The sequence below is a fragment of the Pseudopodoces humilis genome, chromosome 11 (genome assembly GCF_049639895.1).
Source record: "Pseudopodoces humilis isolate 2021_Gansu_Grassland_sample_001 chromosome 11, ASM4963989v1, whole genome shotgun sequence".
In the NCBI taxonomy this organism is placed as follows: Eukaryota; Metazoa; Chordata; class Aves; order Passeriformes; family Paridae; genus Pseudopodoces; species Pseudopodoces humilis.
The window spans coordinates 15,523,348-15,542,705 of NC_142210.1; the positions used below are offsets into that span (position 1 = coordinate 15,523,348).

General features: G+C 48.7%; 1 protein-coding gene across 3 annotated transcripts; it reads left to right on the forward strand.

Moving 5' to 3' along the window:
• Nucleotides 1-948: 948 nt before the first annotated feature.
• On the forward strand, nucleotides 949-19,185 carry TFRC (transferrin receptor). Of its 3 annotated transcripts, none has more exons than XM_014254444.2 (19): nucleotides 949-1,126; nucleotides 4,389-4,459; nucleotides 6,441-6,654; nucleotides 7,239-7,458; nucleotides 7,654-7,797; nucleotides 8,514-8,610; nucleotides 8,972-9,094; nucleotides 10,305-10,400; nucleotides 10,557-10,696; nucleotides 11,078-11,247; nucleotides 11,558-11,677; nucleotides 12,277-12,362; nucleotides 12,472-12,535; nucleotides 12,855-12,922; nucleotides 13,290-13,357; nucleotides 13,746-13,827; nucleotides 14,756-14,980; nucleotides 15,451-15,591; nucleotides 15,879-19,185. In XM_014254444.2, exons 2-19 carry the CDS (start codon nucleotides 4,427-4,429, stop codon nucleotides 16,119-16,121), a joined length of 2,334 nt encoding a protein of 777 aa, XP_014109919.1. In that variant the 5' UTR covers nucleotides 949-1,126; nucleotides 4,389-4,426; the 3' UTR covers nucleotides 16,122-19,185. The 3 variants fall into 3 exon arrangements, with proteins under 3 accessions (XP_014109919.1, XP_005525050.1, XP_087917103.1); XM_005524993.3 differs by lacking the exon at nucleotides 949-1,126 and adding an exon at nucleotides 2,821-2,901; XM_088060977.1 differs by lacking the exons at nucleotides 949-1,126; nucleotides 4,389-4,459 and adding an exon at nucleotides 2,830-2,901.
• Nucleotides 19,186-19,358: the final 173 nt, after the last annotated feature.

A 19,358-nucleotide genomic window follows, 5' to 3' on the forward strand; every position in this document is an offset into this window, starting at 1 on the left:
TGCTGGAAAAGAAGAGAGTATTCTGAGTTGGAAGGGACCAACAAGGATCACCAAATCCAACTCTTATGTGAATGGCCTATGTAGGGATCAAACTCACAACCTAGACATTTCTAGCACCATTCCAGCTAACCTCAGAGCTGCATGTGTTTTGGCTGCTTTTAACATGGGTTACACAACTGGTCACACAAGGGTCCCCCATGCTGCAAAACTGAAGTGAAACCATGTTTTCCTTCCCACATTTTGATCTCATGTTCTCAGCATTAATCCCAGAGGAAGGACACTGGCATATCATGAGATATTGTACAAAAGCATGTGGAGTAATTTGAGTCGAGTCAGAGGACTCACAAGCCCACCAGGAGTTCAGGAGACACAAGGACATGTCCTAAAATAGCCAAGCCAAGCCACAATGAGGAGGAACACCCTGATGCTGGGAAGACAGATCAGAAGTCAGCAGTAACCAATCCTACATCCTCTTTCCTCTTCATCTATTTCCCAGTTTTTGCTCTCTGGGAGAGCAAAAAATTTTTGGTTGGGCTGGGCAGCCTGAGCACCTGGGCTCGGCATCACCGGCAGTAGAGGCACCTCTGTGTGAACAGCAGGTGTCCCTGAGAGAGGTGGCACCAGCCACCAAGCACCGATAACCAGCCAAGTCCCAGTCACTTGCAAGGTGAAGGGTGCTCCACTGCTCACGGGTACACAACATGGCCTTTGAAGAAACCTCATTTTAAGGTATTTCACTTTCAACACCAGCTGAGGTGCAAAAATGTCTGAGTTTCTAGAATGTCAGCTTTCTTCTCTTTTTCCTGGCAAGTGTAGAAATGGGGAACTGATTGCTCGGCACACGCACGTTGTGATCGGGAACGGAAAACACCTGCAGCAAGTCTCTGCCAGGGCACGTCGGGGCTGGCGCGGCGCAGCACCTCCCCTGCTATAGCCGGAAGGGAGGCACAGCGAACCGAGGCCACGGGGAGGAACAAATCCGACTGCCGCCTTCCTCGCTTGCATTGCGGCATTGCTCCAGGGAACGTTCAGAACCTGAGCTTTCCTGCAGGTGTCACTCCTTTGGCAGGACCTCGGTGTGGAATCGCTGCCCTGCGCCTGGCACGGTGTGCGCTGGTAAAGGAAGGTGAGGGCTTGGTGGGGGGAGCCCAGGAGGAACATAAAATACAGGGCAGAGCTGCTTTCCCCGGGTTACACTTTGCTGAGCAGCAGGCTGCATCCAGGCTGTCCTGATGAGAAATGATCAGAGCATCCAGCTTGCAGGACTGATCTAAACTTCGTTCTGAACCCTCTTACACCTTGGGCTTCCACCAAGGCACCAGCCAGCACTACATCCCACGGGCCAGCCACATGCCAAGTGACAAGAGTTTTCCCTCCCATGACTGGCATCACCACAGCTGGTGAGGGATGAACCTGGAGAAGAGAGAGCCTGGGCAGTGGCTCAGACCTCCTCTGGTAAACAGAACTAGCAGGTCTGCCAGCACATCTGGCCTGAGAGACACTTTACAGACGTGTCTCCAGACGTCCATGCCGAATTTCAGGTCTAGTTAATCCCCCTTTTATCAACACAGGAATGTATTGCTTTTCACCAAACATAATCCTCTTTGCAGTCATGTGTTCTGCCAAACAACAAACTTTCTGCTCCCATCCTTCTTTCCTGGGAGAGGATTTGAGGCAATAATCCGGGTCTACTGATTAATTTTTCTAATGAGCAAAGAACAAATGAGCACAGTACTGCAGGACACGTGCACACACGAACCTTGAAGCATTCCTGAGTTGTGACATGCTTTTGAGGGATGCTCTGAGCTGAAGGACTGAGGCTGGAAGCAGTGACTTCTCTTACAGTGGGCCACAGGCAGCCTGTGTCCTGGTGTGGGCTGTCCATACTTCTTGTGGTTAGGGGCTGGAAGTCGTAATACCTGCCATGCAATAATATATAATATAAAATAGCAATACAAGGAAAGGCACCTCGGGCGTCTCTGCCCATTCAGATCTAAAAAGGCAGCCCTGAGCATGTGTGGCTTGCTGGGACCTGAGGATGCTGAGGGCTTCCCAAGCCAGAGCAAGTTCTGTGTCTGGTTTGCACCACCCAGGGAGGAAAACATTTTTCCTGTCCTCATCCCTCAAAATGCTGAGAGGATGGGAATGCTGAATCTGTGACCCACTCCTACTGCGGTACAAGCATGTACCCCACAAAGAGATGTTAACCTCATCTCTCTGCCCCACTTCCAGCCCTTCCTGTGGGGAAGCTGGGATTTGGTGTGCACCCAGTGAAACACATGCCACTTAGCAAGCGGCTTCTCCACCGTACCAAGGGCACCTAAAGGCAAATTATAAAGTATTCAGCTTCATTCTTTATAATGGAAGCAGGTCATAGTGAGGAGGGAACCAGTCTCTTCTGTCATGCCTACAGTGCGAGAATTAGAGGAAATGGCCTTTAGCTGAAATGGGAGATTCAGATTAGGTATTAGAAAATTGTTTTTCACCGTTAGGGTGGTCAGGCACTGGAATAAGTTTCCTAGAGAGGTGATGGAGTCATGATCCGTGCAAGTGCTTAAAAGGTGCCTGGGTTACAGTGGGTTGATGGTTGGACTGGATGATCTTGGAGGTCATGATTCTGTGCTTCCCTGCGTTCCTCTCGGCAGCAAGGCCAGGCAGGGCACAGAGCTGAGGGGGCAGTGCGGCCAGGCACATGGACCCGCGGCCGCAGAGAGAGGGACGTGCCCACTGCAGTGTGCCGAGTGGCGGAGCGGAGCGGGGCGGGGAGGCGGGGCCCGGCTCTGCCGATCTCGGAGATTGGGGCGTTCCGGGCGGCGTGGGCCGGGCCTGGGCCGGCCGCGAAAGGCGTTGACACTACGGGCGCCGCAGATCGAGCCCGGCGCGGCGGGGGAGCGGCTGCGGGTGAGCGGGCACGGGGCCGCGGCGGGAGCGGCAGGCCGGGGAGCGGGGAGGGCAGGACGCGGGGAGGGAGGGCAGGACGCGGGGAGGGAGGGCAGGACGGGGGGAGGCGGCGCGGAGCCGGAGGGGCGGCGGCGGGCGCAGGGGCCCTGGCGGCGGCACGCGGCCGCGCCGCATGTGGCGGTGCCCACTGACCTTGAGGGGAGCGCGGCCCCGCGCATCGCCCGCGGCTCAGACGTGCCCGCCGCCGGCCGCGTATCGCCCGCACCGCTTATCTGGCGGTCCGCAGCTGGGCCCTGTGAGCGATATCGGGGCCGCCCAGCCTCGCGGTGCGGCTGCTCAAACGTGCTCGCTGTTCTCCTTGCCTTATTTCTGAAAGACTGGGGCCTGGCTGGAGGGCCTCGGGGAGGCATCGTGTACTCGGCCAGCATCCCTGCCAGGTGCGATGCCCGCAGGCCCTTTGTGCTTCCCTGCGCCTTCCCGGGTTTCCTTTCAGCAGACCCTCCACATGCTCAGTCCAGTCCTGCCCTGGTGGGGGCCTGCGGCCTCAGGTTGTCACTTGGGAAAGGCTTCTCAAATCTGTCGGCTTTTTCATCTCCACGTGTTCTTGCACAGAATAAAAGGTGAAATAAGAAATGGCCACGGTTAACCTTTGATCTCTGAATAGAACCTTGCAGACTCCCAGGTGTAGAGCTAATCCACGTACACCTGAAGACCAGAGCCATTACTTAGCAGCGCTGCTTGAGGGCATACTCGGTTGCTTGTTCTCAACCTCAGCATCTGTCTAGTCACTCACTAAATTGCAGACCCTTTTCAGGAAGAAATGGAGAAGTAAATCGGTTGCAATTCATCTTTCAGATATGTTTGCCGTTTACAGAGAACGGAACTTAGAATTTTAAAACTTGCTGAAATTATTTTGGAGAGATTCACTTAGTGATTTTCAGAGACTTTTCAAAACAGAAATTGCCTTTGCAAAGTTGTACAGAACACAGCCATGTAGGAGGGATGTTCATGTTAAAAGTGTTTGGTCAGGGTTGGAGTTTGTGCTGCTTTGCCTTTTGGGCTTCTGCCACTTCTTTCTGCCAATTGGACTCTTCCTGACATTGAGACAGACCCCAGACACCTTAGATAGCTGGAGTCCATTGTCATGGTTGAGTAAATGCCTCTTGCCAGCACTCCCTGAATGGAGATGTTCCCACCATTAATAAGACCCTTGGCTGAAGTTAGCCATTGGAGACTGTATTCCTCATTTATACACCTGTCACTACCCAGAGTTCAACAGAAAGAGGCGATGTGTTCATTGGAGCTTATAATTGCCGTGGGAACTTTCAGGTTGCGTTCAAGGTTGATGGAGGTTCACTAATGTAGTGACTTATGTGGAAGTTTGTACAGAAAATCCACGGGCAAGCAGTGGCAGTAACTGACCTCAGCCATGTAATGTGGTGGTAGGAGAACAGCCTAACCTGACTTGTTATATTCTGGACTTCTAGGGATTTGGTGAAGTTGGTTTGCATTTGTCCAGAAGGCAATGGACCATGCCAGAGCAGCAATCTTTAACTTGGTAAGACATAATACCCCAATGCTGTTTGTCTCTTGGTGGGCTGACGATACTGCAGAAGAAAGGTTCAATAACATCTGTGTATGAGATTGTCTAATATTCTTTTTATATTTTTACGTGTAGTTCGTTATCTACTTGAACATGCATGGATTATAGAATTGAGTATAGCTATCCTGTGCAACAGGTGGCTGTGTTGATGGAAGTGTATGAAAGATACTTGATGAGTAGTGAGCTATATTTATTCAAAAAATATCACTACTTATCAGTATTGGAGAAGATGATAAATCCAAAGCAGTGTTAGGTGCTGCTGTGTGGGTGGTGAGCCAAATGTCACTGCAAATAGCTGGCCATGATAAGGAAGTGGCTCAAGCAGTTCAGTGCTGGTGGAGTTATCAACTGCTATCGTGTTTTGGATCTCTGAGAGCTGGTAAGAAAGGGGGGGCAGGCCTTGAACAAAGTTGCAGAAGGAAGTGCTGCTGAGGAAGCCATTCAAATGTCTACTGGGACAATCAGCATGTGTTCTATTGTTACTTGGGTGGTGGGAATTCAAACAAAAGTCCACCTTTTGAAAGCAACCTGTGCTTGAAACAAATGTGCAGGAGGAGATACTTCTGAACTTGTTCAGCCAAGCCTGCAGGTCCTAGAGAAGTTGGATTGTGAAATGACCCGAGGCTAGGACTGCAAGTGTGGTGGTTTGGTCTCTGAACAAGAATGGAGGATATGTGGGGTTGGAGCATGTCTTCTGTGTTAGGACATGCCTCCTCCAGTGGCATGTGAGGGAATCCAAGTTGTGGAGCAGATGAGCAGAGGGAGTGTTAGGACAGACTTCAGTGTTGCCCTTTCCAAAATACGAGCAGGCAGCCACTTCACTGTGGGTAGCGTGGGTCAGAGTGGAGCTGCGGGTCTGAAACAACATTGGTTTCTTTTGTCCAGGCAAGCAGATACCTGGTCTCTTCACTTCTAGCTTTGACACGCAGTTTGAGAGTGAGCTGAGAACTGTGGATGAGCTGCTGAGGTTGTAACAGGGTTTAGGTGCTTGTTACCAGCTGCTTCTCCAGTACAGAGGAGAGTGCTGTTCCCAAAGCTATTCCTTTGGCCTTTTAGCCAGTTTCACTCTACTCCCCAGCACAACCATGGCTGCAGGCAATTTCAGCGTTTCTAATGGAAGCTGAGTGGTTCAGCCAGTGGCTGGCTATGCCTGGAATTGAGTTAATCTGAGTAGCTGCCTTGTGCACAGGCTGCTGTTCTGCGGGGGGCTGGGCTGTGCCTTGCACCTGTTTAGAAAAGTGGGCTCCAGACTGGAAGCTCTGCTTGGACACTGGTAAAAACCTGTCAAACAGTGCCAGTTGTTGGTCAGTGCAAGAGATGTAGCCTCAGTTTTCATGTTAGCTGAGGTAGCATAATGCCCATGGGTCATGTCTCTTCAACCTGGCTGCTCTGTAATACTACCATATGCGTAATAGTGTAATTTAAGTGTAGCCTTAAGGGAGTTTAATACAAAATTATCTGGGTGTTGGATGAGAGTATTTACATCAAAGTGGATGTGGCTGAAAGGCACAGCTATGGATGGTTGCTTCCCCTTTCCTGTCTTCATCAGAGTGTAAACTGTCCACATTCAAGTCTGAACTGTGCTCTGCTGACTGAGACCAGGAGTTTCTGATTGAATTTGCCTCAGCCGTGGGGTCACATGGGAAATGCCGATGCCATTGGCTGCTTCATATCTGTAACAGACTCCAGGCTAGACTCTGATCAGTGTGGCTCCAAACTTGTGTAGGGTAAATGGAATCTAAATAGATTTTGGAGAGCCTGAGTGTGTCTGAGTCTTAACCGTGTTTAAAGCATTCAGCTTGACTTACTGATAGACCAAAGGCTCACTGCACTGGAGCAGCTGCAGATGGACCAGCAGAGTTTGGGCTGGAGCAGAGGTGCAGGGACTGTAGGCTGGCATAGCCAACTCTTCCATCACATGACTGCCTTTCCACAGTTTGGTGGCGAGCCAACGTCATACACACGCTTCAGCATTGCCCGGCAAATGGATGGAGACAACAGCCACGTGGAGATGAAGCTGGCTGCTGATGAGGAGGAAGGAGGGGAAATTGGGAGACCAGACCACCTGCATGCCAGCATGCCTCCTCCACGGAGGAATGGCAAGAACCTCTGCTTCATAATCATGGCAGCTGTTCTCCTCCTTTTGATTGGTAAGGAAGTGAGGGAGACAACTTCATGAAGTGGACTCTGGAATTGAACATAATCCGAGGTTGTTGATGTGAATCTGTATTGTTTTGGGACATAATTCAACAACTGGGATCCAGGCCACAGCCTCTTGTCACCAAGTATGTCTAGCTCAAACTTATGGTACAGCATTGGCACAAAGAATTGTGATGTTTGATAGTGTAACTGTGACTTAGCTAAAGGGAAAACTGGTCCATGTCAAAGTTTTGGTTTTCCCTCCATTAACTCCTAACACGTCTGTAGAGATGCGGGCCAACAGATGAGTAAAGCCTTTGGTACTTGTCTCTTAAGGTTTTAACAATGCCATTGGCCTAAAGTGAGCATTCTCCTTCCCAAGTGGTGCTGGAGGAGCTGCCAAGTGCAGGATCAGATTTACAGTGCCCTTAAAACATGCCAGCTCAGGCAAAATGTCAGGCTGCATATTTCTATCTGTCCTTGGGTAAGCCAGCTCATCAAAAATGGTGAGAGCATGCATCTTAAGCTGTGAAGCTTGTGTGGTGGGGTTCAATCATCTTTCTGCAGCACAAAGAAACACCTATTCTTTCCACAGGGTTTCTGATCGGCTACTTGAGTTATCGTGGACGAATGCAGAGGGTTAACAGGTGTCTGGATGGAAGTGGCAACTGCGAGATGACTCCTACTGCATCTTACTTCTCAGATGATGGAACAGAGGAAGAAGAGGTTCCTGGACCACGTATCTTATACTGGCCTGATCTCAGAAACATGTTGACAGCTAAACTGTCAGCTTCACGTCTTGAGAACAACCTGAGGTAACAGTTCCAGAAAGTTTATCTAGAGCTTTGAGAGAGGTGCAGCCTGTGAACAGAACTTGAGCTTATTTGGAGAATAAGGGCCTTATAGGTGATGTAGGGTGGCATGTTGTAAACTCGGGCTTAAATGGCTTTGCACGCTGCAGTGCAGCCTGGTGCTGTAGACTAAGCTACACATGTATCTGTTGCCTACAGGCAAAGAGAAGGTAAGAATTCTTTTGAAGCTGGCAAGACTGAAGATGAGAACACTGCCAGACGCATTCATGAGCAATTCACTAGCTTCCGTTTGGATGACGTGTGGAACGATGAGCACTACGTTAGGCTGCAGGATAAAGGCAGGTATGTTAATGAAGAGATGCACATCTCGTCCATATAGCATGGGTACCTGTAGTCCTCAGCAAATGTGTGATTCCTGCTGAAAATGATGTGAAAATTGTGAGCCAGTTACCACTCTACAAAGTCAACCTCAATCTAGCCAAGGAATAACTGCTCCTGCCTCTTCTCAGGCTTTATAAATCCAGAGGGTCTGGTAGCAACACTCTGGATGTTTCCTAGGGCAGCTGTTTCCTCCAAGTATGCTTAGGAAGTGGAGACAAAACAAACTTGAGTGAAACCTCAGCTGAAAGGCAGATTTCCTGTGTCTAAAACTGCTAGCACAGGTGACTCTGTCTTGTCACACAGACAGAGTTGCACAACTGGCAGTGGCTCCTCCAGTAGCTCAGGAGGGTGTCAACCGGCATTATGTTGTCTGACAGCTCACACCCTCGTGTCTTGCTTGCCCCTTTTTGTCAGGGAAAATGCGTTTGCTTAGCTTCTCTTAGGAGGTGACTTGGAAGCAGAGATTCTTTCCGCTACTTGTCTTAGAAATCAGCCTTCATTAATGTCTCTGACCAACTCCAGAGACTTTTGCATGGAAGTACTGGGATGAGTCTGCCTGTTTCAGGTTCCATTGTCTTGATCAGAATTGCTAGAGCACAGACTGAATACAGTCAGAATACTGAGCTAATTAAGTTCTTGTGTGAAAGAGTATAACGCTGTCTCTCTATGTTTAACAGTAGCAACAACCAAGTGTCCATTATAGAAAATGGTCGAGAAGAGTTGTTGGAGAGCCCTGATGCATATGTGGCATACAGCAAGAGCGGCACAGTTACTGTAAGTGACTCCAGGAGGATCCTGGAAACGTGTTTGTACACTTGAAAAATAAGTCCCTTGAAGATACAGAGTGTATAAAGCCCTCCCCAGTTAAGAGAGCTGAGTGGGGTGGTCAGAGTGGGGAGAGGAATGGGCCCACACAGTATTCATACTGCAGCAAGATGCAGAAGTAACTTTAAACTTCCCTGCTGGAATCCAGACAGGAACCTTGGCAGAAGTGCTGCTCCAACAGGCATCTTGTACTGGATCAGTTTACATTGGTGAGCTTCAGCTCCCTACTGTTTACAGTGACTCTGTAGGCTGTTTCAGGTATCTTACTGATTTAGGAGTGCTGCATTCATAACCAGTGTTTCTGTTGCAGGGCAAACCCATCTATGTGAACTACGGGGAGAAAGAGGATTTTCAGAAGCTCCGAAATGTGGGTATTCCAATGAAAGGAACTATAATCATCTTCAAAGCTGGAAAAATAACCCTTGCTGAGAAGGTAAGCAGTGTCTGCCCCAAAGCCTGGCTAGACTTGGCAACAGGAAGCTATGCTTCCTACTCTTAGAGGCGCAGAGATATGTCTGTCTTCAGGTCTGTAGAACTCATGTATGTAGGATTGTTCTGCAGGCCTGGTCTTGCTTGTTTGCACTAAGGCTCCACATGCAGGTCTGGATACTGAGGCTGAGCCGAGCTTGTTGCTGTTCATGGTGCCATTCTTCTTGGCCTTAAGCAGTTTGCTGGAACAACCAGGCCTCTGGAGTGGTGGGGCTGGGAGGCAGCCTGGGAGCAGAGCTGGCTAATGTCACTAGATACAGCCATAAGGTTGCTAAAAGCAGGACAGCCTTGCCTCCAGGACACCCGTTGCTGCTGTAACCAGGTACTTTCAAAGCTTGGCTGTAGTGTGCCATTTTGGCCGTTGCTGACTGTTCCCTTGAACCGCATGGCAGTGCTGGCACTGTGTGTGCAGCTGGTGACCTTGCATGCTGCTGTAGTGTTCCCTCTATTGAGAATAGAACCAAGTAGCCAAGCAGCCTAAAGGCTCCAAGTGTTTCTGTATGCAAGCCTGTTCCATAGCTGATCCAGAGCTGCCCCACAAATGGGTGCTTTTGGGGGGGCTGTGGCACAGGACCCTTTACAGTTGGACTCAGCCTGTCTGCAGGCATCCGACAGAGGCAGTGCTGGAAAGTGCTTCCAAAAAATATGATCACTGGTTCTCCAGTCCCTTTCCCACTTTTCAAAGTGGTGTCTAGCCTTACAAGAGTGTTTGTACCAGTGGCATACCAGAGCTGGGCTGTAGGTGTGTTAAAAGGGACCTGGCTGGTCCACTCTGCCTCTATTTTCCGTGTGAAGATGAGCCTCCAGTGGCTGCTTGTCTTGAGACTAATGTCATCTTGGGAAAACAGATGGAGCATAATCAAAATTAAATAACATTAAATTTTAAGCTGCTCCAGGAGCAAGTATGAGCTGAAAGAATCATAGACTGAGACACTGTGGTGTGTCCTAACTGTTCAGAAGAATGTTAGACATGCCTGGAGTAGGGCTGATCTGCTGGGATTCAGCTGCCTTATGTACCTGTCAGGTAGCTGTTAAAATCTGTTGTGGAGTTGGGCACTGAGAAGCACAACCCTTCACACCGTTACTCCATGTTCTTGCCTGGACTCCCCTTGCTTGCAGTACAGATGTGCAGTTAATGTTTCTCTTTGCTACAGGTTGCAAATGCCAGAAAGGAAGGAGCAGTTGGTGCCCTGATGTACCTGGACCCCTCAAATGGCAAGAAGGCAGATTCATATGTCCCCTTTGGACATGTGAGTATGTAACTGCTTCCCCCGTTTGAATTGGAGAGCCTCTGGCTGTGGGCTGCAGCCTGGGGCAGTCCTGCAGGCCTCTGGCTCAGCAGCATCCTTGTGTAGATGAAAACTGTTGGACTCTGGTGAGATGAGGTCTTCTCTTGCTTTTCACAGGCCCACCTTGGAACTGGAGACCCTTTCACCCCAGGCTTCCCTTCTTTCAACCACACCCAGTTCCCACCAGTGGAATCTTCTGGACTACCTCATATTCCTGTTCAAACTATCTCTAGAGAAACAGCAGCCAAACTATTCGGGTAGGTGTTTCTCCTGTGTTGCAGGCTGAGGTGCTGTGGCCTCTTGCAGGAGTGAGGGTGGTGTGAGATGCTGTGAGACAGAGAGCTCTCTGCTGCTCTCTGCTGTGTGTGGCAGGGAGCATGTTCTGGAACTGGCTGGAGAAGAGTTACTTGTGTCCATGTCTCATGTATTAAAGATTCAACTTAATCTAGTGTTGGATTCCTCTTGGCCTCTATATTCTACCCCTCCCTGCATAATTAGCAGTACAGAACTGCAAACTCTCTCCTAGGCAGGCCCTGAACAAGGTTGCACCTGCAGTTGCAGGTGTGCATTTTTCACACAACAGCTAAATTAGGTCAGAGCTGGATAATGAGTTCAAAGGATCTTCCTTTTTCTCTCAGAAAAATGGATGGGGAAAAATGCCCTCAGGAGTGGACATCTGGTATCGTGGGATGTAAGGTGACAGTGAGCAGCAGCAGCAACATGACAGTGAAACTGACTGTGAACAACATTATGGTGGATAGGAAGATTCTGAACATCTTTGGTGTTATCAAGGGATTTGAAGAACCAGGTAACAGCAGCTGTATTGTGGCTCAGTCTTGAAAGGAACCCTTCCTCTTCTGTGGTCTATGGAATGTGACAGCTGCTCCCAGACAGATGACAGTTCTTTCTCAGCAGATCCAAGGCCTTCCCCTGAGGATCAAAGAGAAATCTGAACTGTGCTGCCAGGGAAAAGCTAAATGAAAGCACTGAGTGTGCCAGATTCAGGGATCAGACTGCATACTCTCTCCCTAGTACAGAAGCTGAAAGCTGCTCTTCTCATAAATGGTATTTGCAATCTGAAGCTTGCAGCTCAGGTCTTGATGGTGTCTCCTTTACAGATCGGTACGTTGTGATCGGAGCCCAGAGAGACTCTTGGGGGCCAGGAGCAGCCAAGGCTGGTGTTGGCACTGCCATCCTGTTAGAGCTTGCCCAGGTGATCTCGGACATGGTGAAAAATGGTAAATATTTGTGAACAAAAGCACAAGGGTGGGAGGAGATGCAGGTCCAGCTCTCTGTGTTACCACTGGAGAGCCCAATTGCAAAGCAGTCCTTAAGAAGGTGTAGGGAATCTGACAAAGCTTCCTGAGAGGCCATTACTCGTCCAATACAACTTGTCTGCAGTGAGCATTCGCTTTCCTGGGACTGCCTGCCTATATCTGGCATGGCTCAAATACAAGAGTGTCCTTGGATAACAGAGGACCCAAACTTTAAACTTGAGCTATCTGTTGGACAGCCAGGCCCAAAGTGGGACGTCTCTGAAGCGTCTGACCAGCTGGAGCACTGGGGACTGTATGGTGGCAATTAGTGTGAGCACACATGTCTCCAGGGTTAATTTTGGGCTCAGGCAGCTAAACAAAACATTGAAAATGCAGACAGCATTGTTCTCCTGCGCAGCTCTGCAGCATGTGGGGGCAGGGTACAGTGTCCATGCAATGTGCACATTTCTCTGCAGCAGCGCTGTCTGAGGAGTGGGCAATTCATCATCCCAGGCCTGCAGTGCTAATCTGCATCTCCATGGGGGAAGGGCAGACATCTCAGTCTCTCTCTGTCTTTACAGATGACTACAAACCACGGCGCAGCATTATCTTTGCTAGCTGGAGTGCGGGAGAGTATGGAGCTGTGGGTGCTACTGAGTGGTTGGAGGTAATGGTTATTTATTAATAGAGTTCTGCAGGATGGCTGTGCAGTTGTTCCAACACATCCTGGTGTTGGACTGCTACTGCTCATTATTAAAATACTTGTTTTGTTCTAGGGGTACTCCACCACGCTGCATGCCAAAGCCTTCACTTACATCAACTTGGATACTGCAGTCCTGGGTAACCTGCTACTCTTTGAGTTTCTTGAAATTGGATGGGACTAGAATAGCTTGAACAGACATCCCTTAATCTCTAGGAATGGGGGCTGTGCCAGAGGTGGCTGGGGGGTGTTTGGCTGAAGATTGGCATGACTCTATTTATTCTCCTCCTATCATTGAAGCTGGGAGGCTGATGCAGCCTAAACCATGAGGAGTCAGCTCTGCTAAATCCCAGTAGACTGTCCTGTGCCTGTTGAAAGTCCTTTGAACAACTGGAGCAGGCAGCTCTAGCAGTGGTGGTTGATTGTGCCAGTTTGTCAAATGCTCTTTCATTTTTGTAGGCTCCAGACACGTGAAGATTTCTGCTAGCCCGTTGCTGTATTCATTGCTAGAGGCAACTATGAAGAGGGTGAGTTGGAAGACCTTGGTCTGATCAAGGTGACTGTGGTTTTAAGGAGGAACTGAAAGCAGACAGAGCTGTGCCAGGTCACTTTGCCCACTTGACACCTTCTGAGGAGAAAGACCCATTTAGGAGAAAAACCTGGGATATTCTGAAGGGCCCTGTCTGAAATCAGCTGGGCTCTGGAAATTGAAGTTCACACATGCAGAATCTAAAATCAGCAAATGCCACAGTTCAGTGGCAGATGTGTCAGTGTGGAGAAATGCTAGGGGAGCACACATGACTCTGGCATCTGCACAGCAGTGTAAGCTCCAGGATGGGTCTGGAAGCCCAAGCAGAGGTCAGAACAAGTGCAGTGACTGTCATCTCTGTGCAGGTAAAGGACCCCGCAAACGATCCGAGATACCTGTATAGCAGAGTTGGCTCTGACTGGATAAAGAGAGTGTAAGTATTCTCATCCATCTCTTTGGGAAATCAGATCTCCATAAAGGAGCAAACAATATGGATTCTGTTGTCTGGGGTGGGCTCTACCTTCTGAAGTGGGGTCAGGCAAGCCTGAACAATACAGCACTAACTGTGCTGCCCCAAGCTGGCTGAGGCAGCCCAGACACCTTCCTGCAGGACAGGAACAGCCTTGTACCAAGGTCCTTGTCCTTGCACCTTGTTCCCTGTCCAGTGGCACGGAATGGACAGGTAGGACCAGGGATTTGGCTGGGACTCCTTCAGTCTTGTCTAGAGCTCTGCTGGCTCAGAACTTCAATCGTAGAGCTTGTAGCTTTTCTCCTAGGATGTCCAAACCAGTTAGTAACTACTCAGTGCTTATCTTTTGCAGTGTTCCCCTTGATCTGGATAATGCAGCATTCCCTTTTCTGGCCTACTCAGGAATTCCAGTGGTTTCATTTGGTTTCTACGATGTAAGTAATGTGTGCTTGCCTGGTGTGCTCATTCCATGCAGACTGCTGTAAGGGTATCTGCTCTCCAGCATGGCAGAGCAAAAGGTTCTGTCCAAGCTCAATGTCCTGGAAAGAGCCTTTCAGAGGGAGGAGGTGCAGCCTCTGGACCTGGTGGCTGTGGCAGTACTTGCTGTCAAGACTGCTCCTAGGACAAGGCTGGCCTACAGACTCTGTTCTAAAGTACTGAATACTTGCAGGTTTTTGGGGAGAAGGGTCACTTGCTTTTCTGGAGGCTAGCATGTCAATGAATCAGAAGCTAAAAGCAATAGAAAGATGTCATGCTGTTGCTGCATCAGTGAAAGACTGTTCTACAGCCTGCTGGTGAGCAAGCAAAGGGCATTGTGGAAGCAATATCATTGCCCAGAGCAAGTAGTTTCATCAAGCTGTTCCAGCCTGCTGCTATAGCTTGGGGATAACATCAGTGCAGCAGCCTGTCTTGTTACTGCAGGTGTGCAGCTGGGAGCTGTAGTGATAGCAGCTGCCTCTCTTAGGAATGCTTGGGGTATGTTAGTGTCAGACTTGTTCCACAAAAACATTTGAGTTATCCTGACAGGAAGGGTTGGAGGATGCTGCAAGCACATACCAGACCAAGTGGTGAGATTTGCCCACCTGCATTTCTGCAATGAACTCTGAGGGGATAAAGGTCTGTCTGTCTTTGGGTCTAAATAACATGCAGAACGTTTTGCTGGTCACTGGAAGCTGTCAGGGATGACGTACAATAACTCCATTCCCTTCCCAGTGCTTTGGAGTTTTGCCACTTGAGTCTTCTCTGCTTAGCAGCACAGGGAGATGGGATGTTGTGGAAGTAACAAGTTACCTATGGTGGGAGATGAAAAAAGTCTAACTGGAAAAGCATTTTTGGCTAACTTCAATACCTTCTTTCTTGTAGGAGGATGATGAGTATTTCCTTTTGGGCACTACTATGGACACTTTGACTAACCTGAAAGAGAAGACTGATAAGTTGTATCCTCTCATGCTTACTGCTGCAGAAGTTGCTGGACAAATAGCTCTCAGGCTGACCCATGACCATGAGCTCTTCCTGGACTTTGATAGATACAGTGAAGAATTGCTATCATTCCAGGAGAAGCTTTGGCATTTCGATTCCCATGTGAAGGTTAGAAGGACTCTGAGTTCACCAAATCCCTGATGATCATGGGGCCATGTGCTAATAAGGCCCCATGCCAGTGGATACAGCAGGGTGGACACCTTTCCCCTTTAGACGTAAAACAGTAGTGAAGTGTGAACAGAATTGATGTTTGTTATGGAGCAGTGCAGGCAGAGTAGCTGTGGCAGGCAGATTTAGCTGATCTGGATGTCATGAGCTCTTGAGGAAATGGATGTGAACAATTCCTTCTCTGGTTATCATTCACAGCATAGTGCAGCTTTGCATCTCATTTAAAGGTCTGCTAAAAATCTGCAAGAAACTGTGGGTAGGGAGTGACCTCAGAAGAGCTTGCCAGGAGCTTGTTCTGCTACTCAGCTAAACTGCCAAAAAAAAAAACCCAAAAAAACCCCAACATTTTCTTTTGGTAAGAGAGCAGCAAAAGAAGAAAATCAGGTTTGCTAACAGCTCCTCCCTTGCAGGCACTGGGGCTGACCTTGAACTGGCTGTATTTTGCCCGTGGAGACTTCCAGCGAGCTGCAGATGCACTGAGAAGAGACATCGCAAACAGTGACAGGGAAAACAGGATTGTCCGCAGAGCTCTGAATGACAGGATGATGAAGGTGGGTATCACCTTCAACTGGTTTTTCTTCCTTCACAAAGGAAGAGAGTGCTGGATGGGATGGGATGGGCCTTTCCCTAAGGGGCTATGGGCACTGTGCAGACTGGTGTCTCTTCTACTTGCATAGTGGCAACATCATAGCTTGCTCACGAGAGAGGGTCTGGCCCTTGCTGAGCTGCTGTGGGAAAGGGCTTAGTGGGGATCAGAGGTTAGCAGCTTGTGTTGGGGCAGATAAGGAAAGAAAAGCTTGGGAGGTGGGAGTCTAACACTAAATTTGTGCCTCTGCAGGTGGAATACGACTTCCTCTCCCCATACCTCTCACCGAAAGATACTCCCTTCCGCCACATCTTCTTTGGCAAAGGCAGCCACACCCTGCAGAGTCTGCTGGAGAACCTGGAGCAGCTGGCAGTCAACAAGACCAGTGTGGATGTGAACAAGCTGAAGGAGCAGCTGGCCCTGGCGACCTGGACCATTAAAGGAGCTGCCAATGCTTTAGTGGGCGATATCTGGAATACAGACAATGAAATCTAGACACAGCAAACACCTGGATTACCCATCTAAGGTACAGGAGAGCTGTGTGCTCTCACAGGAGCACAGCTTCCTTCCTGGCCCCAGCCCCAGCAGAGGGCCTTGCTGTGTAGATTTAGTTCCACCTGTAGCAACACACGAACTCCCTGTACCTCAGATTAGGCATTGGCATGATTTTTAAATGGCAGCTTCTTGCAGACTTCCAGTACTTTAGATATTGTGAAACCTAAACAAAACCTCCTGAAACCTAAGTGAAACCCACTTGCTAACATGGCATTACTTTCCTGTAGATATTCTGGCAACAAAACGTTTTTGACCAAAGTTGAGCATAAAATTTAAATCTCGCCTTGAAAAATTCACAGGAAGCAGTTTTAAATTTGTTACTAAGATTACCATGAAGTCTTCTCTGACCAGGCTCTCACCTAACCACAGTCCAAACCGGACATGTACAGCTGCTTATGGGGTTTCCTGCCTCCAGTGTACTTAAAAACTAAGAGCTCAGGTGTTTCCTGAACTGGTACTTTGAATGGGGAGGTACCTCATCTACTCAGGCTTTTAATTGTTGGCCACCTAAACCTAGTAACAAAACAGGGAATGGATTCCTCTGAACACTGATAATGAGGATCCCTTCTCTGGCAGGAAGCTGCAGAGAGCTGCAGTTCAAAAATTAAACAATGTAGTAATAGCCCACAAGTGCTGGATTATCAGCAAGCTCTGAAGTGCCCGGCCTGCCTTTACTCAACAGCAGGGTCCCAGTGACATCGCTTCTGCCAAGGCAGGTTATCGATACCCAGGGAAAAATGACCCAAAGATGATTCCATGTCCCCTTGATACTCTCAGCTGGCACCTCAGCAAGTCCTGCAGCATTGAGAAATGGCTTTAAACTGGCACTTCAGACCTTGCTGCTCAGGGGCCTTGTGTGAAATCGAGTATCTTGCTCGCCAAAACCTGTTTGACTGATGTCATTTTGCAGGTTGGCTCTTGTTTGGCACTGAGATATTTATTTCTTTATTTATTTATCAGTGACAGTGTTCACTATAAATGGTGTGTTTTTTTTATAGAAGATAATTATCGGAAGCAGTGCCTTCCATAATTATGACAGTTATACTGTCGTTTTTGAATAAAGCAGCATCTGCTATTACAGTCTAACATGATACTGGAACTTTGCATTTAAAATAATCAAAACAAGCCCTTCAAAAAGTTTTGGAAAACTAGCAATTAAGCTTTCTGTGGCGAAAACACCCCTCTGGAAGAAACTTGAATTTGCAAACCTGGTAGTGAGTCTCCAGGTGTGCTCCAAAGCAATCCTTGAAATACTGAAAACCTGGGTGGAAATTCCAGTACTAGAAATGTGTCTTCCTTGCAGGGTCTGTGGCTCTCTGTGGGCTTCAGACTTCTTCCTGCTCCCCTTTCTGGATGCCATGTGCTCTCCCAGGGAGCACAGCTTCCTTCCTGGCCCTGGTCCCAGCAGAGGGCCTTGCTGTGTAGCCCTAGTTCCACCTGTGGCAACACACAAAAACTCCCTGTACCTCAGATTAGGCATTGGCACGATTTTTAAATGGCAGCTTCCTGCAAACTTCCAGTACCTTATGTATCATGAAACCTAACTGACATTATCGGGGGCAGTGTCTCCCATAATGTGTAAAGAACAAGGTAGTTTTTGCCTACCACAGTGTTATATCGGAGGCAGTGACCTCCATATGTTGCACTATGGGTGTACGTAATTATCGGGGACAGTGTTTCCCATAATTGTTCTATGCTTATCACGCAAGGTCATCTGCGAAGCTTGATGGTTAGTATCTAACATGGATTAATTTCCTGCAGTCCTATTTTTTCACTCTCCTGTGGTGATGCAGATATAAACTTCAGTCTGTTATGTACATCCTTAGACTCTTCCTTCTCCATAGGCTGAACTTTTTCAAATAGCTGTGCTGTCTTGAATTGGCTTCCTGCCTCCAGTCACGGGAGTGGTGCTTGAGTGTTTAGTGGAAACTAGGCTTAGTTAGACTGTGTGCTCTGTGGTGTGCTAAACTTCCTTCAAATTAGTGACAGAGACCTGAGGAATTAAAGGTGAATGTAGGGCTTGGGGCTGACAGCTGTCCGGAGGGCTCTGGTCACAGCTCCGGATGGGTGCATGTAACATTTTGAGAGGCTGACCTGCTGTGGCACTGGGAGAGTGCTGGTGTGTGTGCATGGGCCGCTCACTCTCCAGTTCTGGCTGGAAATTCCAGTCTTGCCCCCTTGGGTGTTGCATGGAGAGAGGAAAATCAGTGGCAGCTTTCTAATGGTGCCGCTCTGCTGTGTGACCTGAAGCTGAGCACTGCTGTTGTGTGACACCTGCTAAACTGTGCTGCCTGTTCCCAGTGGCTGTTGCCAGCCCTGTACTTTGCAGTTTGATCTGGCATTTGAACCTAACATGCAGCTTAGTTTTAACCTAAACTCTGCAGTTTGGTCTGGCATTTAAATCTAATGTGAGCAAGTGACCTGAGCCCCAGCAGTAGTCCTTGAGGGAAAGAACACTGTTCAGCTGGAGCTCCACAAGGAATGGGCAGGGACTGGCCTCCAGCCTAGTTACTGAGCTCAGTGCTCACCAGCTTGGAGGGCTGGATTTTCATCAGTCTCTAGAAACCTGATGCCCAGACTTGTGCAACTTGTTGCTCTTCCTTAACTTCTCTTAACTCTCTAACTTCCTACAGCCCTGTCTGTTTTAAGTGTTTCCTAGTGACATTTCCCTGGATGGCATTTAAGAGCTGCTGTCTGGGAATCCTCACTGTGGTGTTTGCATGCATCTTGATGTCAGACTTAATCTTGTGCTTTGTGGCCAGCAGAGAGAGACAAAAGACAACTTGTCTCCTGGCTAGGCAGCACAGCTGTGACTACTGGGATGTTGGGATGGCTCACTCAGTGCTGGCATCTGACTGCTGTGGGGTGCTAAACTGTTTCTGGATGTTTCTGGATATTCTGCTGTTTGCTTGAAAAAAGTATTTTTGAAGCTTGAACACTCAGCTTCTTTTGTGGGGTTCTGGATTACCTGCTGTCTGCTTTAATAAAGATTTTGAAGCTTGAACATTCACCTTCTCTTGTGACTTCTTGCAAAGCCATGATGCTGTTGTGGCATTGTGGCCATGGGTGAGCTTGGGCAGCTGGAGGGAGGCTGGTGCTCTGTTTCCATCAGGGCTGGTATGTAGCAGCTCCAGGAACTAAGCTCATGTGCAGTAGCAAGTCTGAACAGCAGTGCTG

Coding starts and splice junctions, on each gene's coding strand:
- TFRC (XM_014254444.2), top strand. CDS start 4,427: ATGGACCATGCCAGAGCAGCAATCTTTAACTTG. Junction 10,401..10,556: donor CATATGTCCCCTTTGGACAT/GTGAGTATGTAA, acceptor TGCTTTTCACAG/GCCCACCTTGGAACTGGAGA. Junction 10,697..11,077: donor ACAGCAGCCAAACTATTCGG/GTAGGTGTTTCT, acceptor TTTTTCTCTCAG/AAAAATGGATGGGGAAAAAT.